The sequence below is a fragment of the Arachis hypogaea genome, chromosome 5, assembly GCF_003086295.3.
Source record: "Arachis hypogaea cultivar Tifrunner chromosome 5, arahy.Tifrunner.gnm2.J5K5, whole genome shotgun sequence".
Taxonomy (NCBI): Eukaryota; Viridiplantae; Streptophyta; class Magnoliopsida; order Fabales; family Fabaceae; genus Arachis; species Arachis hypogaea.
Window position 1 is genome coordinate 10,563,245 of NC_092040.1, and position 25,452 is coordinate 10,588,696.

General features: G+C 40.9%; 1 protein-coding gene across 1 annotated transcript in view; it reads left to right on the forward strand.

The window, feature by feature from the left end:
* LOC112800713 (uncharacterized) overlaps nucleotides 1-25,413 on the forward strand; it is a 43,081-nt gene extending 17,668 nt beyond the window's left edge. The window contains exons 3-5 of the mRNA XM_025843081.2: nucleotides 24,673-24,762; nucleotides 24,836-24,903; nucleotides 25,019-25,413. Coding sequence (XP_025698866.1) covers nucleotides 24,673-24,762; nucleotides 24,836-24,903; nucleotides 25,019-25,151 — 291 coding nt within the window. The 3' untranslated portion in view covers nucleotides 25,152-25,413. The remainder of the gene's footprint in view (nucleotides 1-24,672; nucleotides 24,763-24,835; nucleotides 24,904-25,018) is intronic.
* The last annotated feature ends 39 nt before the right edge of the window (nucleotides 25,414-25,452 follow it).

Genomic DNA, 25,452 nt, shown 5'->3' on the forward strand with positions numbered 1-25,452 from the left:
CGAGGTTAGCTTATCTTCCATGAAACCGCCCTTATCTCTATAAGCTTGGGCTACCTTTGGATCGGGGTCATATTCCTTGAGTTGGTCCCTTCTTTGGGCTTTCCTGTCGATTTGGCCGAGTTCTTGACGAAGAAGTCAGTCCGCTTGACCTAAAGAGGTCGGTCGCTTTGCTACTGAACATCCCGGCTTGGACAGCTCGACCCAGGGTATGAACAGTGCCCCTGCTTGAGCTCGGTCTTCTTTTTTGAGGTCGAGTCCTTGACTTCGGTCCTTCTCTAGTGAAGCCGAACTCAAGCATTTTGTCGATTCCTTTGTAGGAGCTTTTGAATGTAGAACGTTTTTCCTCTAAAAGCGCGCGCTTTTGTATCGGCGCTTTGGGAACGTGCGAGGGTTTAATGCCTTCATTAATTTTAACATTAATTGCCCCGTTTCCCTTAGGCTCTTTATTTTGATTTTGAAAACCCAGAAACGGTTTCTCTCCTTCGCCCTTTTCGTAACTTCTTTTCTCCGCTCTCTTCGCTCTCAGTTTTTTGCTTGCGCTTCTGCTTTCTTATGTTGCGGCTTTCGTTTGGCGATTTTCCGGGCAGCTTTCATTTCTACGCCTCCACATTTCTTTCTCTAAGCTTCTTTCGTCTCCAGGTTAGTCCCATTTCGTGCTTTCTCTTTGTTTTTTGTTTTTGTGATGAGGTTTTGATTTTGATCCTCCTTTTAGAGAAAGTTTGGATCTTTCTGTTTCCATTGTGCCCTAGATTTGTTGAAATGTGCATTTTGGGAGTTTCTCCATCTTCTGCATGATCCTTTTTGCTTTTGCTTGATGCTTTTAAGGTTTTGCATGTTCTTTGTTGTTTTCTGTTCTGATACCGCTGTCCGCATCTGTTCCTCATTTTATTTGAAGGTTGCTTTTGTCTGATTCTGAAAAAGGTTGTATCTTTAATGGCCTCTGCTTAGCGTGTTTGATGTGGATGGTTTTTGCTGATTTAGATTGTAAGGCAATGTTTTTTGATGACGTTTTGTGTTTTGCTTTGATGGAAAAATGCTTGCTGTTTGAAGCCTTCTTTTCTTGTTTTAAGGGGTGCTGGGATGCGAGAAGTAGGTTTTTCCTAGAAACCTTGCTTTATTATTGCCTCCAAAGGATGCCCCAGGACTTTTGGTTTGAGTCTTGGGGTTTTCCTTTTCTGTGTGTTCGTCTGTATCGCATTGAGTTGTTTTCTCCTTTGTCCGAGATATTTTTAGTAACCCCATCTTCTTTTCTTACTTGTAGGATTAGTTGGCCTCATGTCTTCTCAAAATAACATTGTAGAGATGTCTTCCAGAGTTCCCGAGGGGATGTCCGATTGGCTGGACTCCCTTGTTTTGTTGTGTGTTTCTGTTGTGGATGCTGAATTTTGCACAGAGCTGAGGAAGCGCCATAGGATTTGTAGTAACAGTGCTCGTGAGGAGGATTATGAGCTTGTTGCTCCTGATTCTGATGAGAGAGTTTGTTTTCCGACTTCCATCGAGAGGGAGCGTCCCTTCTTCTATGCCTATGAATACTTCTTCAGTCAGTTGAACATTACTTTTCCTTTTACTGCTTTCGAGACCGACCTGTTGTGGTCGTGTAATATTGCCCCATCCCAGCTTCACCCAAATTCTTGGGGTTTTATTAAAATTTTTTAGCTTCTCTGCCGAGAATTAGATGTAACACCCTCTCAGACTCTTTTCCTTTATTTGTTTGTTTCCGCCAAGCCTGGCGGTTCTTCAAAAAAGAAAGCTTCCTGGGTTTCTTTCAGGTCCGCCCAGGGCCATAAAGTTTTTGCTATGTATGATGAATCTTTTAAGGATTTTAAGAATTACTTCTTTAGGGTTCGTGCTGTCGAGGGGCCCGCCCCTTTTTTCTTGATGAAAATGATGAGCCTTCTTTCCCTCTAGAGTGGTAGAGGGATGTGAGAGTGTCTCGCTATACTTGGGTGATGCTTGATGATGTTGAGTGTGCCTTTGTTGTTGTTCTTGAGGATCTATGGGGGGCACCACCCCATCTTGATACAAAAAGGTTTTTGAATGACCCATCCTTGGTTCGGACTGTTTTGGGTACTTGTCTGACTTGTTTTTACACTTGTTTCTTTAATTTTTTCTTCCTCTTCTTGTGACTGTAACTCTTTGCTGTGGCTGATTCTGTATTTGCAGAGATGTCAAAGAACAACGACTCCATGAAGGCCTTTAAAAAGGCAAAGAAGGCAACTGCTGCTCTGAATATCTCGGCCAAAGTGGCCGGAGAGGGATCTTCTCAGGTCCCAGTGAAGCCTCCTGTGCCGAGTTCTCCCGGGCCGAGGAAAGCAATTCCTACTCCTTGGTTTCGTTAGGTCGATCCTCCACAGACTTCTGTTGTTGCTTCTGGTGTTCCTCCCTTAAAAAAGCAAAAAACATCCGAGCCCTTTAACCTGGATGCCCCGGATTTTGATGCTGTCGAGTTTGTTGACCAGCAAATTGCCCCCTATGGTGGGCTCTCCATGGACGATGTGTCTCTTCTTCAGCATCTGGATTTTATCACCAAGAGTAATGTGAAAATGGCACATATGGGAGCGGCTATTTTCCGAACTGTTCAGGGGATCCCGATTCATGCCACAAAATCCTTCATGGAGGAGGCCAAATCAGAATTTGATCGGATCAAGGGTCTGAAGGATGAGTTAGAGGTGAAGCTGGCAAAAGTAGAGAAGGAACTAGAGGGTGAAAAGGCCAGTTCTATTGCTTTGGCTGCTTCTTTGAAGTTGGCTGAGGACATGGCACTGAAGCACAAGGATAGCTATGTCTCAGCTTATAGGGAGTTAATGCATCTCCGGGATGATTTAGAAACTGCTCGGGTTAATTATGCCGAGCTTCAGGGTCACCTTGTGGGTAGCGTAACTGCCGCCTCTGAGAACCTGATGGAGCAGTTCCAGATTGTTGCTCCTGATGCCGACTTGACTCTCGTTAGTCTTGATAACGTAGTAAAGGATGGCAAGATTGTCCCAGATGATCCCGATGATGATGTTGAACCTCCCCCAGTGCCTTCTATCAAGGTGTCGACCTCCTCGGTTCCTCTAGTTACGTCTGATCTAGATTGTCAGATTCTGAACCGGGATGATGGAACTGTAGATGCTGTGCTTATTCAGACTCGTCCTCCTTCTCCCTGTACTGATGCTGTCGGTAAGGCTCCCGATTTTTGCTGATCTTCTTTTTAAGTATTTATGTAAATAGCCCGGTTTGTGGGCTTTTAAACTGTTTTATTGTTTTGTTTAACTGCTGACGCTTTTTAGTTGCCTGCCTGGCAACTTTTATTTTGAAAAACAAAAGTAGCTTTCTGAGGTAGATTTTGGTGGCCTCTTGAAGCTTTATTATACTATGCTTTTATTGCGCTTTAACATGGTATCTCTTCTGGTTTCTGAGAGTGTTGGAATCTTGCTGCTTGACCTCTTTGGATTGCTTTTGTACTTTGTTGTTTGTAACTTGGATCCTTTGAGGTCGTGACTTGTATGGAACCGACTTGTTTGTCAGTTTTCTCGCTTTTGCTTGTATTTTTAGCGCCCCATAACCGATTTCTTCATGTTGGTCCCCTTCTGAGTTATTTTTGTAATCCTCTTTCTTGGACCTTTGTTAGGTCTCTTTTAGGGATTACTTTTATAACTTGTCTTGTAGGGGGCCGACTTCATTAAGTCGATCTCTTCTAAGTTATTTTTGTAATCCTCTTTCTTGGACCTTTGTTAGGTCTCTTTCAGGGATTACTTTTATAACTTCTCTTGTAGGAAACCAACTTCGTTAGGTCGATCTCTTCTAAGTTATTTTTGTAATCCTCTTTCTTGGACCTTTGTTAGGTCTTTTTCAGGGATTACTTTTATAACTTGTCTTGTAGGAGACCGACTTCGTTAGGTCGATCTCTTCTAAGTTATTTTTGTAATCCTCTTTCTTGGACCTTTGTTAGGTCTCTTTCAGGAATTAATTTTATAACTTGTCTTGTAGGAGACCGACTTCGTTAGGTCTCTTTCAGGGATTACTTTTATAACTTGTCTTGTAGGAGACCGACTTCGTTAGGTCGATCTCTTCTAAGTTATAGCAATTCCTCTTTAATAGGGTTGGCCAGACCTCTTTCCAGGGATTTGCTGATAACTTGGGTTGACTTGGTCCGACTTTTTAGTGTCGGCCAGTCTTTTTAAGTTATTATATAGCAATCCATAAGACCTCGTCAGGTTCTTTTTGGGATCACTTTCGATAACTTCTTGCATTATTTCTGTGTTCATCTTTGCCGATTTGTAGATGGTGGTTTTTGTCCCGGTTTGATCATCCTTTAGGTGAATCACATTTTCACCTTTGTCGGTCGATCATTCCTATCAAGATCGTACAGTGAATCTGTTCTTCACTTTCTGTCGATCCGTTGCTTTATAATCGGACGATGAATGCTTCAGATTAATGCGTCTTGGGAATTTGTAGAATATCTAAAATGTATTTTATTCAAAGAAAGTGCAAATATATACATGCGGGAGTTTTTCGTACCCTTAAGTCGGATTAAATCTCAATCTTGACGCCTCATTAAAAAACCTTTTCAGGAAAAAGAGTGCATCTTGTGATGAGATCTTTTACCTGTCCTAGCTATAGTACCTTCTTAGGTTACACGCGTGCCATGATCTGGGGAGTTCTCGTCCCTCGAGTTCGGACAGTCTGTAGTAGCCTTTCCCAAGTACTTATGTGACTCGGTAGAGTCCTTTCCAGTTGGCTGCCAGCTTTCCTTCTCCGGGTCGAGTTGTTCCAATATCATTTCGGATTAAGATGAGATCATTCTCAGTAAAACCTCTTGGCACTACCTTTTGCTTATACATGGCAGCCATTCGCCGCTTTAGTGTTTCTTTTCTGATCCGAGCTCTTTCTTAGATTTCTGGAAGTAGGTCGAGCTCTTCTCTTTGAAGTTGAGAGTTGGTTTGTTCATTGTAGTGGACTACTCGGGGAGACCCTTCCTCGACTTCTATTGGAATCATTGCCTCCACTCCGTATGCTAATCGAAATGGTGATTCGTTCATAATAGAATGGGGGGTTGTTCGATACGCCCATAGGACTTGTGGAAGTTTCTCGGCCCAAGCTCCCTTTGCTTCTTGTAGTCTCCGTTTCAGCCCGGCCAATATGACTTTGTTGGCCGCTTTGGCTTGTCCATTGGCTTGGGGATGTTCGACAGAGGTGAACTGGTGTTTTATATTCAAGTCGGTCACTAGTTTTCTGAAGCCTGCATCTGTGAATTGGGTGCCATTATCTGTGGTGATGGAGTATGGGACCCCGAACCTTGTAATGATGTTCCTATATAGGAATTTCCGACTTCTTTGAGCAGTGGCATTGGCTAGGGGTTCTGCCTCGATCTATTTTGTGAAATAGTCTACCCCTACTATGAGGAACTTGACTTGTCCCGATCCCTGGGGAAAGGGTCCGAGAAGATCGAGTCCCCACTTTGCAAATGGCCAGGGTGAGGTCACGCTGATGAGCTTTTCCGGCGGGGTGACGATTGGATTTTTGATGGTTTAGAATTCTCAAATAAAATCTCGTTGCAAGTATAGTTTCTAAACCAATCACTAATCCTTTCATACAAAAAGTTGTTTGTCACTAAAACAAACCACTAAAATTTATAAACCGAAGTATTGAAACCTTGGGTCGTTCTCCCTAGGAATTACAATAAAGTGTCTTGTTATTGGTTGTGAATTATTTTGGGGTTTTGATAAGAAGTATGAAAGATAAATGGCAAGAAAGTAAACTAAGGCCTAAAAAGGTCTTGGCAAGGGTTGGTGGTCAAGGATCTCTATCCTAATCACTAACCACAATATGAGAATTGGCAAGGATTAATCTCATTAAATCATCCTCTAACTAGTTAGTAAAGGAAAGTCAAATGAGCTATATCAATCCTAGTCCATAAGTCCTAACTCTCCACTAATTCAATTAGTGAGAACTAGAGTCAATGGCTCCCAATCATCAATCACTTGGACATTAGTAACTCAAGAGGTCCTAAGTTACCTTTCCAAGCCAAGAGTATAAAATTCTACTCTAAAATCCAACCAAGCATTTCATCAAACACTTGGAAGGCATAAAAGGAAAGCATAGTGAATTGATAACAAGAATAGAATCTAACAACAATTATTGAAATGAATTAACAATAACAATCAAAAGAAACACATTTATTATGAATTACCTTGATTGAATTGAAAGAGAGTAAAAGAAACAAAAGTAGATCTACATCAAAGTATAAGAACAACATAAAGGAGATTACAATAAAGGAATGGAAGAAGAATGAATGTAGCAACAAAGAATTGAGATGTAGAAGTAGAAGAAAGCAAAGATTAAAACCTAGATCTAAGAACTAATCCTAATCCTAATCCTAATCCTAATTCTAGAGAGAAGTGAGAGCTTCTCTCTCTAGAAACTACTTCTAACTAATCCTAATGTGTGTGAATGGTTAGCATCCCCTTTGCTCTTCAATCCTTGGCTTTAAATAGCAGTTTAGGCGCCAAAGTTGGTTGAGATTGGGCCCCACAACCCTTCAGAATTCGTTGGCCACGTTTTCATTAAAAAATCATAAAACGGCACCGACGCGTACGCGCACATCACGCGTACGCGTCCATGGGGTAATTCGCAGGTGCGCGCAAGCGCCAGGTGCGCGCAAGCGCCAGGTGCGCGCGCACGTCCATGGGCGAGCTCAACTTCTTTGACTTTTCATGATTTCTCCACTTTGCATGCTTTCCTCTTCACTCCTTTGATCCATTCCTAGCCTTTTCAATCTGAAATCACTAACAAATATATCAAGGCATCTAGTGGAATCAAGGAGAATTAGATTTAGCTATTTTAAGTCCTAAAAAGCATGTTTTCACTCTTAAGCACAATTAAAGGAGAATATACAAAACCATGCTAATTCATTGGATAAATGTGGGTAAAAGGTGATAAAATCTCTTAAAATCAATACAAGATAAACCCTACAAATGGGGTTTGTCAACCTCCCCACACTTAAACCAAGCATGTCCTCATGCTTAAACCAAGGGAAAGCAAAGGGCATGACATTTATTCAATGGAAACTAACTAAATGCAATCTACCTATATGCAACTATCTAAATGAATGCAATTGCTTGGTCAAAATAAATTAATTCCTAAGAAGCATATATAAGCACAAGGGCAAAAGGTATTAACAACCATGCCAAACCACAATTGAATTGAGCTATTAAATATTTTTACAAACTTGCATGAAAGGAGATGATCATTGGTGGAAACATGTAATTGAGCATCAAACCCTCACCGGATGTATTTGCACTCTATTCACTCAAGTGTTTAGGGTTGATTCACTCAATTCTCTCCTAATCATGCTTTCTGAGGTTTGTTTTTCTTCTAACAATCGACATATATTTCATGCATGCATACAAGTATCATGAGGTCTTTTCTTTGGTTGTAATGGGGCTAGGGTCAAGGTAGGATGCATATATGGTTAAGTGAGCTTGAAATTTGAATCTTTGATAAGCTTAAACTTCCCACCTAACCTATGATGTCCTATACAATTAAGTTCTAATCTAACTACCCATTCCTCACTTTTTCACATACTCATGTATTCCTTTTTAATTTCACAACACCTATGCATTGATTTTATTGGACTATACTTTGATTTGGGGCATTTTGTCCCCTTTTTTATTTCTTTCTTTTTCTTCTTTTTCTTTCTTTTTCTATTTTTTTTCTTTTTTTCTTTTCCATATTATTTTTTTTCTTTTCTTTTTCTTTTGTTTTTCTCATTTTTTTTTCTATGTACAAGAACCTCAATGCATAAGGTTTTACATTTGATCAATACATGAGCATGTACCCAATTCCCAATATTTCCAATAATAATACAAAACTACCCTTTTATTCACCCAATGTCCCAAGGTTCCCACACTTGAATGATACTCACACACACTAGCCTAAGCTAATCAAAGATCCAAATAAGGACATTTATTGTTTTCCGCTTTAAGGCTTGTAATGTGCTAAATTAAAGAACCAAGTGGGTTAATCGTAGGCTCAAATTGGCTAACAATGGAAGATAAAAGGTAAGGCTTTTTGGGTAAGTGAGCTAAATGAAATGATGGCCTCAATCATATAAATGCATGTATACACAAAATAATGGAAATAAAGAATCAAACAAATCAAAGATTACAATCATAGAAAGATAATAATGCACACAAGAAGGAAGATAAGTGGTTATAAGATGTAACCACGCAATTAGGCTCAAAACTCACATGCTTGTGTTCTTAGCTCAAAAATAAAACATGATCCACAAGATATATAATTCAAGCAAGTTCTATGAAAAGTTTTCACTCAAATCAATTGGTGTGCCCTATAGATAGAAATCTTGAAAATTTTCATTATTTTGACTAAGCTTATTGTGTATATATATGCAAAAATTAAAAGAATGCAAGTAAAAATCCTAAAATCCTAGAATGAAATGCAAAAGTGTTGGGATTAGAAACTTGTCACCCAAAATCGCCGACCGTTCGGACGACCTCCCCACACTTAAAAGTTTGCACCGTCCTCGGTGCACTCAAAGATGAGCAAGGGGGTACGGCGACTCTCCGGATTGCTACGTGTTCTTAGTCTTGCTTCCGTTATTGCTCGTGGTGCATTCATCATGAAAAATAAAAATATAACACCATAAGGTAAGGTAATACAAAATCAAGGAAGCATAATTGTTGGAATGAGGTAAATCACTAGAATTGAGTGAGTGAATTAGTGTGACATTAAGAAATATTAGGTGTGTGAATTCTAAATTGCGCGGTTTAGAACACACATTAGCATAAAAAGCTATGTCACCAAAGAGGCTTGCATTTTACTCATTCTAATATGCTTGAGATGCTTTAAGTAAACTTGTAAGGTAAAACAAGCATTAAAGAAGCATGAAAGCATTCAAGTCAAACACATATGGATGCATATGATCATGAAACACAATGCATTAAGGTAAATGCACAACATCATCTATCAAGAAGTTGCCTAATCACAAAATAAGGCTCAAATCACATGGTGGCCAAATCATGCAATTCAAAAGGAGTTACAAGTTCGAAGGCAATTTTCATCACTTGGTGTTTTTCAAAAGGTAAGCATGAAAAACTCAAAACCAAGTAGTAAAGTATAACCTCAATCATAGAATCCAACAAAGATTATCTAAGAACATTAATTCTAAATTAGCATTTAGGCAATAAGGAGGCAACAATGTGTAGTAAACAAAGTCAATAATCCAACACTTATGATGAAAGGAGAGAAAATAAAATGAAAACTAAACTAAAACTAACTAACAAACTAACTAACTAACTAATTGACTAACTAAAATAAATGATTATCCATGGTGTTTGGAAGTGTTGGATGAGGGGTAGAAGAAGGAAAGAAGAAAGGAGAAGGAAAGAAATGGAAAAATGAGAAGAAAAGAAATGTAGTGAAGGAAGGGCATCCACGCGTACGCGCACATGGCGCGCCCGCGTCAATGGCTTATTTCGAGAGTGGCGCGTACGCGTCATGTGCGCGTACGCGCAAGTGGGGTTGTGCCAAAGGCACAACGCGCGCACAGTGCGGGCCTAACTCTCGGGTTAATGCATGGAAGGTGGAACTTCTCAACCCACGCGTACGCGTGCATGGCGCGCTCGCGTGGATGGTCGAAAATGCTCAATGTACGCGTACGCGTGCAGTGCGCGTACGCGTGGATGGTGCTCTGTTTTTCAAAAATTTTTGGTATGTTTTTACACCAATCCAAGCATTCCAAACCTCCAAGCTACTACCAAAACACCATAAAACCTTATTTAACATGATAAAATGCTAATTAAACTCAACAAACTAATCAAAGCATGAATTTAAACTACTTTTACCAATGTGTACAAAAAGGAAAATGAAAAGAAGTTACCATGGTGGGTTGTCTCCCACCTAGCACTTTTGTTTATTGTCCTTAAGTTGGACTTATGGGGAGCTCCTCATCAAGGTGGCTTGTGCTTGTACTCATCTTGGAACTTCCACCAATGCTTGGACTTCCAATAAGCTCCATCATTCAAGATTAATATCTCCAAGCTTTGATGGAGTTCTTCACAAACCATGGGCTCCCAATGTTGATCCTCATGTGTTCTCGGATCCCATATTTTGTCTTCACACCCATCTCCAAGTTGATTATCATTAATCCATGTGGGTGGTGAGCAAGGTGAATTCTCAAAAAAGTGACCAAACATCCTTCTAGGCCCATGTATTCTAGTTATACACCAACCTTTACAATTAAGCTTTGAGCATGCAACCATAATGAACCTAGAATGATATTTCAAACCACTAACCATCTCCTTTTTACTCTTAAAGCCACAAATATGTCTTAGTTGACCATCCGTCTTAAGCAAACCATATTCAAGGGGAATAATAAATCTTGAGCATAAGGAATTTACCCACTTAAATGAGAGAATGGATGGTGGTGGCTTGGGGAGAGGTATCTCCAATGTGCTTGCAAGCTCTACTCCCTTGTTTTCATCCTTGATTGCCTCCACCTCCTCATAAACTTCTTCATTCTCAATCCTTTGTTCATCAACTTCATCTAACTCTTCTCCATCACTCAAGTCATAAATGGGAGGACGAGAGAAATCTACCTCCATATCACTTTCAAATTCATTGGGAGAAGGTTCTTCAAATTCAAAGGATTCTTCACCAAGAAGATTGGATGCATGATCTCCATCACCAAGGGAACTCAATTCTTGTTTTACTCCTTCCAAGTCTTCATATGGGATATGCCTTGGAGGTTGTGCACATTCCTCCTCAACATCAACTTCAATCTTCTTGGAGGGGTTTTCTATAACTCTAGGTTCCCATGGAAGTTCCGCATCTCCTAAGTCTTCAACCACTTCTTCCTTTTCTTCAATGGTCATAGGTTCCTCCAATTGTTCTAACACAAAGTAGCATTCCTCCTTTTCCACCAACGTTTCCAATCTCTTCTTTAAGCTATGCTCCTCTTTAAATTCTCCACATGTATCCATGGGAGTTCCTTGAGTGTCCAAAAGTTGGGATGCTAGCCGGTTTACCACCTCATCCAAGGCGGTCATGAATTGTTGCACATCCCTTGTCATCTCCTCTTGTCCTTGAAGAAGAACACCGAGGGTTTCATCCATTAGAGATTGGGGTGGATGGGAGGGTTCATCATTTTGGAGAAAGGGTTCATTATAGGAAGGTGGTTCTTCTTGGTAAGGTGGTGGTGTGTATTGAGGTGGTTCTTGGGAGTAGTAATCTTGGAATTGTGGTTCCATGTATGGCTCATATGGTTCAAAAGTTGGTTGGTGTGATGGATAATGATCATGGTCATAGGGAGGTGTTTGTTGAAAATAGGCTTGTGAGTGTGGTTGAAGGTCATGTTGAGGATATGGATCATAGGCATATGGTGGTGGTTCTTGAAAATCACAAGGAGATTCACCATAGCCATTTGATTGGTATGCATCATAGAATGGCTCTTCTTCATAGTTCATTGGTGGAGGTTGTTGCCATGAGGATTGATCATATGCATATGGCTCCTCCCACCTTTGGTTGTCCCATCCTTGATACATATCTCTATTATAGTCCTCATCACCTACAACATAATTGTAATCACACTCATAGCCAAAATGAGAATTCATGGTAGCAAGAGAAAATAAAAATCAAAAGCTAATAGAAAACAAGAAAAACAACTCTACAACTAGCAAATAAAGCAAAAATCAAGCTATTCACAATATTCACATATATACAATAACCAATAACATAACACCATTGCAATTCCCCGGCAACGGCACCATTTTGACGATTGGATTTTTGATGGTTTAGAATTCTCAAATAAAATCTCGTTGCAAGTATAGTTTCTAAACCAATCACTAATCCTTTCATACAAAAAGTTGTTTGTCACTAAAACAAACCCCTAAAATTTATAAACCGAAGTATTGAAACCTCGGGTCATTCTCCCTAGGAATTACAATAAAGTGTCTTGTTATTGGTTGTGAATTATTTTGGGGTTTTGATAAGAAGTATGAAAGATAAATGGCAAGAAAGTAAACTAAGGCCTAAAAAGGTCTTGGCAAGGGTTGGTGGTCAAGGATCTCTATCCTAATCACTAACCACAATATGAGAATTGGCAAGGATTAATCTCATTAAATCATCCTCTAACTAGTTAGTAAAGGAAAGTCAAATGAGCTATATCAATCCTAGTCCATAAGTCCTAACTCTCCACTAATTCAATTAGTGAGAACTAGAGTCAATGGCTCCCAATCATCAATCACTTGGACATTAGTAACTCAAGAGGTCCTAAGTTACCTTTCCAAGCCAAGAGTATAAAATTCTACTCTAAAATCCAACCAAGCATTTCATCAAACACTTGGAAGGCATAAAAGGAAAGCATAGTGAATTGATAACAAGAATAGAATCTAACAACAATTATTGAAATGAATTAACAATAACAATCAAAAGAAACACATTTATTATGAATTACCTTGATTGAATTGAAAGAGAGTAAAAGAAACAAAAGTAGATCTACATCAAAGTATAAGAACAACATAAAGGAGATTACAATAAAGGAATGGAAGAAGAATGAATGTAGCAACAAAGAATTGAGATGTAGAAGTAGAAGAAAGCAAAGATTAAAACCTAGATCTAAGAACTAATCCTAATCCTAATCCTAATCCTAATTCTAGAGAGAAGTGAGAGCTTCTCTCTCTAGAAACTACTTCTAACTAATCCTAATGTGTGTGAATGGTTAGCATCCCCTTTGCTCTTCAATCCTTGGCTTTAAATAGCAGTTTAGGCGCCAAAGTTGGTTGAGATTGGGCCCCACAACCCTTCAGAATTCGTTGGCCACGTTTTCATTAAAAAATCATAAAACGGCACCGACGCGTACGCGCACATCACGCGTACGCGTCCATGGGGTAATTCGCAGGTGCGCGCAAGCGCCAGGTGCGCGCGCGCGTCCATGGGCGAGCTCAACTTCTTTGACTTTTCATGATTTCTCCACTTTGCATGCTTTCCTCTTCACTCCTTTGATCCATTCCTAGCCTTTTCAATCTGAAATCACTAACAAATATATCAAGGCATCTAGTGGAATCAAGGAGAATTAGATTTAGCTATTTTAAGTCCTAAAAAGCATGTTTTCACTCTTAAGCACAATTAAAGGAGAATATACAAAACCATGCTAATTCATTGGATAAATGTGAGTAAAAGGTGATAAAATCTCTTAAAATCAATACAAGATAAACCCTACAAATGGGGTTTGTCACGGGGCGTTGTGAAAGTCAGCATGCTTCTGACATGGTGGACATGTCTTTACAAATTCGGTAGGTTCCTTTCGTAGAGTTGGCCAATAGAATCCCGCCCAGAGTACCTTTTTGGTGAGAGCTTGCGCTCCGAGATGATTGCCACAAATGCTGCTGTGTACTTCCTCCAAGACTTCCTTTGTATTGGAGGTCGGTACGCATTTAACAATGGTGCTAAGATCCCTCTTTTGTATAGAGTGTTGTTTATGATAGTGTAGTACTGTGCCTCCCTTTTTAACCTCTTTGCCTCCTTTTCATCTGTAGGGAGCACTTCTGTTTTGAGGTAGTTAATTATGGGGGTCATCCATCCTTGATCCCGACCTGTTATGGCTAGGACTTTTTCTTCTTCCGATATTGACGGGTTTTGTAGTATTTCCTGGATGAGGCTTCTATTGTTGCCCTCTGGTTTGGTGCTGGCTAGTTTTGAGAGTGCGTCAGCTCAAGCATTTTGCTCGCGGGGTATATGGCAGATCCTATATTCCTCGAGTTGTCCGAGCTGTTCCTTGGTTTTATCCAAATACTTTTTCATTATAGGATCGTTGGCTTGGTAGCTCCCTGTTATTTGTGAGGTAACGACTTGTGAATCACTGTAGATGTTGAGTTTCTGAGCTCCAACTTCTCTAGCCAGCTTCAAACCAGCTAATAACGCTTCATATTCCGTCTGGTTGTTTGAGGCCGGGAATCCGAATTTGAGGAAAAGCTCAAGTTGGGTTCCTTGGTTGCTTTCAATTATCACACCTGCACCACTTCCGGTTTTATTCGAGGAGCCGTCCACGTATATATTCCACTCTATGGGGATCTCCGGGATGTCTGTGAATTCTGCAATGAAGTCGGCTAGGTATTGTGATTTAATGGCTGTTCGCGCCTCGTATTGGAGGTCAAATTTGGACAACTCGATTGCCCACTGTAGGATTCTTCCTGCTAGATCTGTTTTCTGCAATATCCTCTTTATGGGCTGGTTGGTCCGAACCTTAATGGTATGCGCTTGGAAGTACGGGCGAAGTCGTCAGGATGTGAGTATGAGAGCATAGGAAAAACTTCTCTATTTTCTGGTAGTTCAGCTCTGACCCCTGCAGTGGTTTGCTAATGAAGTAGACGGCTTGTTGCCCACCCTCGTCTTCTCTAATTAGTGCTGATGCTATTGCCCGGCTTCCTAGTGCGAGGTACAATATGAGTGGTTCTCCTTCTTGTGGTCGAGATAGGATAGGTGGCCGCCCCAAGAATTCTTTGAAGTCTTGGAAGGCTTGCTCACATTCCGTTGTCCACTCGAAGTTCTTTCCCTTCCTTAAAGTAGCGTAGAAAGGGAGGGATCTTATCGCTGACCCTGCTAGGAATCTGGACAAGGCCGCCAATCTCCCATTGAGTTGTTGTACCTCTTTGACGCAGGTTGGGCTCTTCATGTTGAGTATGGACTGGCATTTATCTGGATTTGCCTCGATTCCTCTTTGTGTGAGCATAAAGCCCAAGAACTTACCTGCTTCCACGGCGAAGGTGCATTTAGCCGGGTTAAGTCGCATGCCATGCTTCCGTATGGCGTCGAATACTTGAACCAAGTCGGACAGTAATGTTTCTTCACTTTGTGTCTTTATCAACATGTCATCCACGTAGACCTCCATGATTTTTCTGATGTGATCTGAGAAGACCTTATTCATTAGCCTCTGATAAGTAGCTCCCGCGTTCTTAAGGCCGAAAGGCATTACGATGTAACAATAGTTTGCTTTGGGTGTTAGAAACAAGGTTTTTTCTTGATCCGGTGGATACAATGGGATCTGGTTGTATCCAGAGTATGCGTCCATAAATGAGAGATACTTATATCCCGATGAGGCATCTACTAAAGCTTCGATGCTTGGGAGTGGATAAGGGTCTTTTGGGCAGGCTTTGTTGAGGTCGGTGTAGTCGGTGCACATTCACCACTTCCCATTTGACTTTCTTACCAAGACGACATTTGCTAGCCATAGTGGGTACTTAACTTCTCTTATGAATCCTGCCTTTAGTAGTGCTTGCACCGGTTCTGCTACAGCCTGAGACCGTTCTGGCCCGAGTTTTCTTCGTCTTTGTTGTACCGACCGGGATCTCGGATAGACTGCCAACTTGTGGCTCATCAGTTCGGGATCTATGCCTGGCATGTCGGCAGCTTTCCATGCGAAGAGATCAACATTATCTCGTAGGAACTGTATGAATGATTCCTTTGCATCTCCTTTCAGGATCGTGCCAATATTAGTTGTCTTATCCGAGGTGTCTCCGATCTGAACTTTCTCTACTTCACCCTCGGGCTGTGGACGGAGTTCTTCTCGCTTCTAAACTCCACCAAGTTCGATTGTGTGGAACTCTCCTCCTTCGCCTCTGAGGTTTAGGCTTTCGTTATAACAGCGACGTGCCATATTTTGATCTGCTTTTATTGTAGATATCCCTTATGCAGTTGGGAATTTCATACATAGATGTGGAGTTGAAACTATTGCGCCGAGTTGGTTTAACATTGTCTGACCTATTAAGGCGTTGTAGGCTGAGCTTACGTCGACCACGATGTAGTCTATCTTGAGTGTTCTGGATTGGTTCCCTTTTCCGAAGGTTGTATGTAGCGATACGTATTTCAGTGGTTGTACTGGGGTATCCCCAAGTCCGAACAGGCTGTTCGGGTATGCTCTTAGCTCTTTTTCTTCTAAGCCGAGCTTGTCGAAGGCAGTTTTGAATAAGATATCGGCGGAGCTTCCTTGGTCAATTAATGTACGGTGGAGGTTGGTGTTTGCCAGTATGATAGTGATGACCATGGGGTCGTCGTGTCCTGAGATGATTCCGGATGCGTCTTCTTTGGTAAACGTGATTGCTGGGATGTCTGGCGCCTCCTTCTTTCCTTCGACATGGTATACTTCTTTGAGGTGTCGCTTGCGAGATGATTTGGAGATTCCTCCTCCCGCAAATCCGCCGTGTATCACATGGACGTGTCTCTCTGGTGTGCGAGGTGATCGCTCAGACCGTCCGACATCTTCATCCCTTCTTCTTTTTCTTGGCTCTTCGTCCCGGTTGGCCAAAAACCGATCTAGTTTTCCTTCTCTTACTAATTTTTCTATGACATTTTTCAAGTCGAAGCATTCGTTGGTCAATGTCCTCGGACTCGATGATACTCATAGTATTCGTTCCGATTTCCTCCTCCTCTTTTGCCTTTGAGTGGCCGAGCTGGGGGTATTTTTTCCGTATGGCAGACTTCTTTGTAAAAATCTACCAAGGATACCCTAAGAGGGGTGTAGTTATGATATTTTTTATTTTCTCCCCGGAGCGATCTTCCTTTTTCTTGGATTCTTTATCTTTATCTCGGTAGGTGGAACCGAACCTCGAGACTTCCCCAAGTCGAGAATTCTCCTCCATGTTGATGTACTTCTGCGCCCGTTCTTGTACTTCGTCCAGGGATGCAGGGTACTTCTTTGATATAGATTGGCTAAACGATCCTTCTCGTAGGCCATTTATAAGGCCCATAATGGTAGCTTCTGTTTGTAGACTTTGTATGTCTATGCATGTTTTGTTGAATCTTTCCATGTAGTTACGAAGACTCTCCTGATCTCCTTGCTTGATTCCTAGTAGGCTGGGTGCGTGTTTAGCCTTATCCTTTTGTATGGAAAATCTGGCCAGAAACTTTTGGCCAGGTCGTCGAAGCTCGAGATGGATTTTGGAGGTAGGCTATCGAACCATCTAATGGCTATCTTGGTAAGAGTTGTTGGAAAGGCTTTGCAGCGAACTGCATCTGAGGCGTCAATGAGGTACATTCTACTTCTGAAATTGCTGAAATGATGGTTAGGGTCTGAAGTGCCGTCATACAGAGTCATATCCGGAAGTTTGAAGTCCTTTGGGATTTTGGTCTTCATAATTTCCCTGGTGAATGGATCTTGATCCTTGCGAGAGCTATCCTCTGGAGTAGATCGAGTAGATTTAGTTTTGAGATCGGCTTTGAGTTTTAGAAGTTTATCTTCTAATTCTCGGCGTCGCCTTATCTCCCGATGCAGATCCTCTTCTTTTTCGCGTTGATGTTGGGCTTCTTTCTCGAGTTGCTTTAATCGATCTTTAAGCGCCTCTATCACTCCTGGATTTGATGAATTTTTGTCCCCGTTGGGCTCCAGAGTATCTTTGAGTGTAACATCCGCGTTCTTGTGCGGCGTTCTATCTTCCAAACCTGAATCGTGGTCATTGTCATGGTCGTCCGCCATGGTGATGGGATGACTTCTAGGTTCCCCGGCAATGGCGCCAATGTTCCGAGGGTTACCTAAAACTGTAGGTCGATCTCGGTCGAGATCTTCTGTGTTGGTCGAAGCCGACGTGTCCGGTAGGTGTACAGCGGCTGGAACTGGTGTGCCCGACTTGTGGAACTGAGAGTGCTGCTGATCCTTTTATCACCGAAGGGTGGGGGTACATGCAAGGGACTCCGATGCTTAAGTTAGCAAGGGTATTAAGCAGGTATTGAGTAGAATCAGAGTATAAGTTATACCTGGGTGCTCCAGTGTATTTATAATGGTGAGATGTGACCTTCTTTGGATAAGATAAGTTAGTTATCTTATCTTATCTTATCTTTTGTCGAGGTCAGCTTATCTTCCATGGAATCGCCCTTATCTCTATAGGCTTGGGCTACCTTTGGATCGGGGTCGTATTCCTTGAGTTGGGACCTTCTTTGGGCTTTCCTGTCGATTTGGCCGAGTTCTTTACGAAGAAGTCGGTCCGCTTGACCTAAAGAGGTCGGTCGCTTTGCTACTGAACATCCCGGCTCAGACAGCTCGACCCAGGGTATGAACAGAAGCCATGAAAGTGCTACTCCACAAACTCCAATGAGTCTCTTCATCCAAAACACCTTCGCTACGTTCTCATCAATTAAAACTCCTCAGTCTCAAAGTATATGGCAAAGATAAACCAAGTTGTATATTCTCTAAATGCTCATGGAATACCACTATCAAAGGAGGAATACATTAAGACATCACTGGGAGGTTTGGATGAAGAATGCAGTGCCTTCATCAGCATAACTAATGCAAGAATAGATCAAATATCGGAAAGTGAATTCGAATCATAGCTGAAAACACAAGAAGAATTAATTGAGAGGTTCAGAAAGTAGAGCTTGGATTTATTCAAGCAAACCTCACTCAAAAGAACGATGCACCAAACAACACAAGGCAAGGAGAAAACTATGAAAATCGCAATAGTTCATAAACCTTCAGAGGAGGCTTTAGAGGTGGACGTACCAGAGGTTTTAGAGGAAGAGGTGGCAGATCTTCATGGTGGCAAGAAAACAGGCCCTAGTTCCAAAGTGGGTGGAAGGATAGGGCACATTGCACTTCGGTACTACCACCGTTTTGACCGGAACTTCACTAATCTATTATCCACAACTGCAATCGCTAAATGCAGCACCTCTTCCCTCTATGGCATTTTACAACACTGGACAAGCGCCACAAAGCACACTACAATCCATCTCCCATCCATCTATTGCTCAAAGCCCTCACGCTTACGTTGCCTTGCCTTCTGCAATCCCAGAGACAGGATGGTACCCAAACTCTAGTGCATCACATCACATCACCTTCGATCAGAACAACCTTAACACAGGACAAACTATAATGGATCAAAACAAGTGTATGGAGGTAATGGCCAAGGTATGAAAATTACACATATTGGAAGCTCTATAATGCATGCATTTCCATCAAATAGACCTTTTGAGCTACAAAACCTACTCCATGTTCCCAACATTTCCAAGAATCTAATAAGTGTAACTAAATTTACCCTGGACAATTGCATTTTTTTTGAATTTTGTCCTTATATATACAATGTGAAATGTTAGATAACCAGGAAGACTATTGCAAGGACTTCTTAAGGATTATCTCTACAAGTTTGCAGGAATTTCAGTAAATGCAAGATACAATACAACATACACCAACCCTCCACCTCTCTATATACCAACATGTTTGAACACCACTACTCAAGAACCTCCTTCACCTACAAAAAACAACAATACAGCCATACCTTCCCCTGTGACCACTGAGCTCCCATAACATACTATTGTCATTTCTGAATTTGATGCTAACCACATGGTTGTGCAAAGTGTTTCCAACACTGCAGCAATCACAAATGAGAATAAAAGTGTAAATAACAGTAGCTCTATAGAAACCTACACTGAACACAAAACACTCAAAATGTACATTCAAACATTACATGTAAAAGTAATAACCTTGCTATGTAGCTGTGGCATCAAAAGCTTGGTCACTGGTGCACGAAATTGACTCTGTAATATTCGCACAGATAGACCGACAAGTGCACCGGATCGTCCAAGTAATACCTCATGTGAGTGAGGGTCGAATCCCACGGAGATTGTCGGATTGAGCAAGTAATGGCTACCTTGTAGATCTTAGTCAGGCAATTAGAAAAGAAGGATGTTGTGAAAACGCATAAAAGCAGAATAAATAAAGTGTTACTAGATAGGTGTGAAATCAGTGATATGAGAATGGTTGAGGCTTCAGAGATGCTTCCTCCTTCTAGATCAACTTTTCTCACCGTCTACTTCAACTTCTGATGATTCATTCCATGGCAAGCTGTAGGTGATCAACGCCAGGGTCAGTGGTCATTAATCTCTTCTGCTTCAGATCAAACACCGGTGTCAATGGTCATCCAATCTGAACGAAGGTGAAGCTCTAGTAGTCCAATCTCTGATGATCCTACTCAAAATGCCACAGACAAGGTTGAGTCTTCCAGATCAGAGAATGACACTTTATGATTCTAGCCTATACCACAAAGGCCCTAATCGCCCCATACCTCGGCTGAACTGATGTCTCTAAGTCCCTAACGAAGTCATGGATTAGTCGTCTAAGAGATGTATAATCAAGCTTGTGGTTCAGTACTATCCCGTCAAGGACTCGCAAGAACCCATGTAGAATAGGAATGACGGTCAAGTTACACTTCCATTTCATTAGGATGAAGAACGAAGATACATCTTAGAATAGAATCAAGCATAGATTGAAATAGAACAATGATATTATTAATCCATAAGAATCAGCAGAGCTCCTAACCTTAACCTAGGAGGTTCAGTTGTTCATATTGTACAATAATGTTCGAAATTAAAAGTGGTGGAAGAAACTCCTAAACAAGGGTGATCTTCTCCTTTAAATACTAATCTAATACTTAGGGATTACAGAATTAAGATAGACTGGACTCTTAGTGCTAAAATCCACTTATTGGGCCCACTTGGTGAGTGTTTGGGCTGAGCTTGGGGTGTAATCACAAGCTGGGAATTCCCTTGGGGTGTTGAACGCCAGCCTTGGTCCTTTGTGGGCGTCCAAATGCCAAGCTACTCCCTTTTGGGCGTTGAACGCCAGAAAGGGGGTGATAGTTGGGCGTTCAACGCCCGTTTTGAGACTTAATTTCCAAAGACAAGTATAAACTATTATATATTGCTGGAAAGCCCTAAAAGTTAGCTTTTCAATGCCATTAAGAGCATTTCATTTGGACCTTTGTAGCTCCAGAAATACTCGTTTGAATGCACAGTGGTCAGAATCTGACAGCATTTGCATTCCTTTCTCAGCCTCTGAATCAGACTTTTTCAAAAACATGCCAGAATCACCCAAAAATTACCTAAAAACATAGGAAAACCATAAAAACTCAAAGTAGTATCCAAAAAATAATTTTTACACTAAAACCTACTAAAACTTGATAAAACTTAACAAAACATAACTAAAAAAATAAGAAAATAGTGCTAAAAAGTGTATAAAATATCTGCTCATCAGTCACCCAAGTGACAAAATAGTAAGCCTTGTCACGAAAGAATGTAATATTCTTCATGAATCAATAAATAAAGAAAATTATATTCCTACTCTTTGGCATGCATGTTGTATTAGTATTCTCAGACATTTAGGGACCATCCACTATTTACAATATACTAGGCCACAATTACTATACTTGTTTCACTGATGCAAGTACCAGATATACCTGACCTATCTGTTAGAGACAAAAAGACCAAGCCTTTGATGCTTTTGTGAAATTTAAAGCGCTCATTGAAAATAGGATAGGTCTGAAGATCAAATTCCTCCAAATAGACAATGCTCAGGAATATCTCTCAGCCGCATTCAAAGCCTATCTCGACTCCAATGGAATCCATCACAGACTAACCTACCCATAATTCCACCAACAAAATGGTACTGTTGAAAGAAAATACTGCCACATCACTGAAATCACCCTCATACTACTGGCCCAAGCTTCTCTGCCTCTATCTTTCTAGGGAGACGCCACCCTCTCTACGACCTATCTCGTCACGACTGCCTAGCCAAACACTCTCCTACAAATGACCACTCGAACTTCTCATTGGATGCAAACCTGACAATCCATTCCTTAAACCATTTGGTTATGCCTGCTACCCCCTACTCAAACACTACAACCCTCACAAATTCAACCACAAGTCTCACCAATGGATATTCATTTGGTACATAGAAGACCAGAAAGGGTATAAATGTTTATCTCCATCAAGAAAGAAATTCACATCCAAAGACATCATCTTCAACAAATTCGAATTCCGATACTCCCACTTCTTCAATACCTTCTCTCACTCTCCATCATCACCATTTATAGCCCAATCCAACCAAAATCCTCTCCTACTTTCCCTTATAATACCACTCTCACTACATCCTCAGCTTCTAGCAGCCGTGCAACAAGCATAACAGTCCTCAACTCAGCCTTCTAGCCTCTCCCCTGACCATCACTGCCATCTTTCCACAACCTCAGCACCTACACAACAACCCTCGGCCCATCCTACCTGCTCCCCACCCCATAATCGAACACCTAACTCCATGCATCCATTATATAATGCTTTCAATATTGTTAATTGCATACCTGAGTCATTACTTCCTGCGTCTGTGTCTTATCCTACATTTTCTGATACTATTATTGATGTTTTCCCTAATCATAACTCCCCTGCAAGTTTTGAATTGAGAGCTTTGTAGGAACCGTTGCCATTGTCGTTTGTGGAACTGCTGCTGTCATCATCGTTTGTGGAAGTCCCTACATCAAATGTCCACCCAATGCAAACCAGGAGAAAATTAGGGATCTTTAAGCCAAAAACATATGTTACAGTAGTTAGAGAGGGGATTTACCTGCGCAATCATGCTTCTATGGCAGTGATTGACGCCAATTCTGGTCTGGGAACTCGGGTTCTATGCACTCCAGCTCTTGTGACAGCGGCGACTGGCGATTCTGGCCGGCGCGATCCCGCTCCTATAACGACAGCAGACGCAGACTCCTACTCATGATCTCGGGTTCGTGATCGTGCTCTTATGGCGGTGGTTGACTAGCTCCATGGCTGAGGTGTTGAGCAGTTCCCACTGGCATGAGGTGATGCAAGAGGAATAGAAAGCCCTAATTCATATGAATACAAGTGGCTCACAGACAGGCCCACTCGCACAGCCCCTGTCATTGGTTGTAAGTGGGTATTCCACATCAAGAAGTATCCTGATGGCATGGTGCAGAAGTACAAGGTAAGACTTGGTGCGAATGATTCCATCAGAAGGAAGGCATCAACTTTGATCAGGTCTTCAACCCCATGGCTAAACCAGCCACTGTCAAGGTTGTGTTAAGTGTTGCACTTGCAAAAGGATGGAAAGTTTGCCAGTATGACTTCAATAACGCGTTCCTCAACAACGACCTAGAGGAAGAGGTCTTTATATCTTAGCCTGAGGGATTCACTTTGTCTGTTCATCCTCAACATGTTTGCCAACTCCAGAGATCTCTCTATGGCTTAAAGCAAGCCCCAAGAGCCTGTTTTACCGAATTACAATACACCCTTCACTTGTTTGGCTTTCAGAGCACTAGATTAGACATTACCGTCTTCATTATGTGCACAGCCACCTTAGCCACATTCATCCATGTGTAGGTTGATGACATTCTGGTCACTGTCTCTTTTGATGCTGAAATTCAAGCAGTTACACTCCACCTTCTTTCTCAAAGACCTTGGTGAGATGAGCTACTTTCTGGGCATAGAGGTCGTGAGACACAAGAAGCAGAAATTCACATTTCACAAAACAAATATATCAAAGATCTTCTCCATAAAGTTGAGATGTCCAATGCAAAACCTATGCCTACCCCCATGACCTCTGACGAAGGAGAACCCTTCCCCAAACCAGCCTTGTATCGATCAATTGTAGGTGGACTCCAGTAAGCTACAATCACCCACCCTGAGATCTCCAATGTTGTCAACAAAGTCTCCCAGTTCATGCAGTAAAGCGAATATTGCGATATCTTTCCAGAACTATTCATCATGATCTCCGATTCCAGAACTCAACAAATTATAGACTCTATGGGTTTTGTGACTCCTACTGGAGAAGTGATGTGGATGATAGAAAATCAACAAGTTAATTTTGTGTGTACCTAGGAGCAAACTTTGTCTATTGGTCTAGCCGAAAGCAAACAATAGTCTCAAAGAGTTTAACATAAGTAGAGTACATAGGTCTTGCAGCAGGGCTCACGAAAATTATTTAGATTCAGAACCTCCTGATTGAAATGCATGTTGTATAGCTAAACTGAGTCTCTACTACGACAACTAAAGTGTTGTACTACTAGTTGCCAATCCTGTGCTGCAGAACAAAAGCAAGCATTTTGAACTAAATCTTCATTTTATCAGAGACTATGTTACGTAAAAGAAAATCATCATCCAGCATATTCCATCCCAAGATAAGATTGCTGACATGCTAACAAAGCCACTCTCAGCATCAAATTTTCTAAGGCTTAGAGCCAAACTCAGAGTAGCTGAAAGAGACCACATTAGCAGGGTTAATGTAAGTACACCTCCAAAACAAAATGAAAATCATGAAGCAACAGGGTTGATGTAAGTGTAGTTAGAGAAAAATGTAAAAATACATCAAAAACTGACTCAGCAAAGCAGTTAGAAACAAGGAGTAGTTAGAGACTAAAAGAGTGTAAAAACTTTTCGTAACTACCTCTCCAGCTCAGCAAAATTAAAAACTGAAACTGAATATAAATATCTTATACAAATAGATCTCAATGTGTGTGAATGAAAAACTGAAATCTCTGTCTCTCTCTCCATCGGTTTCTAATACCTTACAACTTCCAAATTGCAAACAATGATCTCTACTACGATTAAAAAAAAAATCAATATGATTTGTGTATGACAAATTGATTAGTTTTTTAATACAACTATATAAAATACACATTGAAGTTTAAAATGTACCTCAGAAACAAATTAAACTATAAATATATTCATACATAAACATTTGATGTGTAAATAATATTTTTTTATTTTAATATGTGTCGGTTTGTGTTAAATTATATAGTTGAAAAGAAGTGTTAAGTATAAATGAAGTCGGAACAAGTTTATATATAAAGTGAAAAGCTTAAAAAGAAAAGGACAACACATTAACATAAGATGAATTGGCAGGTGATGTTCAGCAACAGAAAAGAAAGATGTGAGCTCTTGGAGGCCTTACTCATTAGCTACAAACACATCAACATCCCAATTTTTTCTCAGGTAATCTTCTTTATTCGTTTCTCATTCTCCTAACCCCTCCATAAATTCCATGTTCTCTTTCCTTTGCATGCAGCGAATTCATCTTCTGTGGGGTGAGAATGATAAGATCTTCAAAAAGGAGCTTGCACACAACATGAAAGAGTAAGAATCATATATGCGTAGAGCCTGCGTATACTTTTACTGTTTTACCCTCTTTCATTTAGCTAGTGATTGGAAAGACATGGTAACATGTATGTACATCACGTGACATATACAGGCTGCTGGGAAATAAGACAACATTTGAAGGCATAAAGAATGCGGGTCACCTGGTTCACATGGAGAGACCCTGTGCATTTAATACTTCTCTCAACCATTTTCTTTCTTCCCTCTTATTCCCAACTCCCAATTAATCTTTCATTTCACAACCATCTTCGGCTCTATCTATGTTTAGAAATCAAAGTGGCTCGTGAACAAGCTAAACAGTTAAATAAATCCCATTGAGATCCTCTAAACTTGTTCAAATAAATGGGATTGAGATCCTTTAAACTTGTCCAAAGTGATCATATTTCATGCATCTAGCTACCACTTTAAACATTGTTTTGGAGGATTCCAATCTAGCTAAATGCATTTCCTTTGTACTTTTAATGTTTAGTAAATTCTCTTTTCAAACAATGTCTGTGTATGGTCTTCTCGTTTCATGATCCATATAAT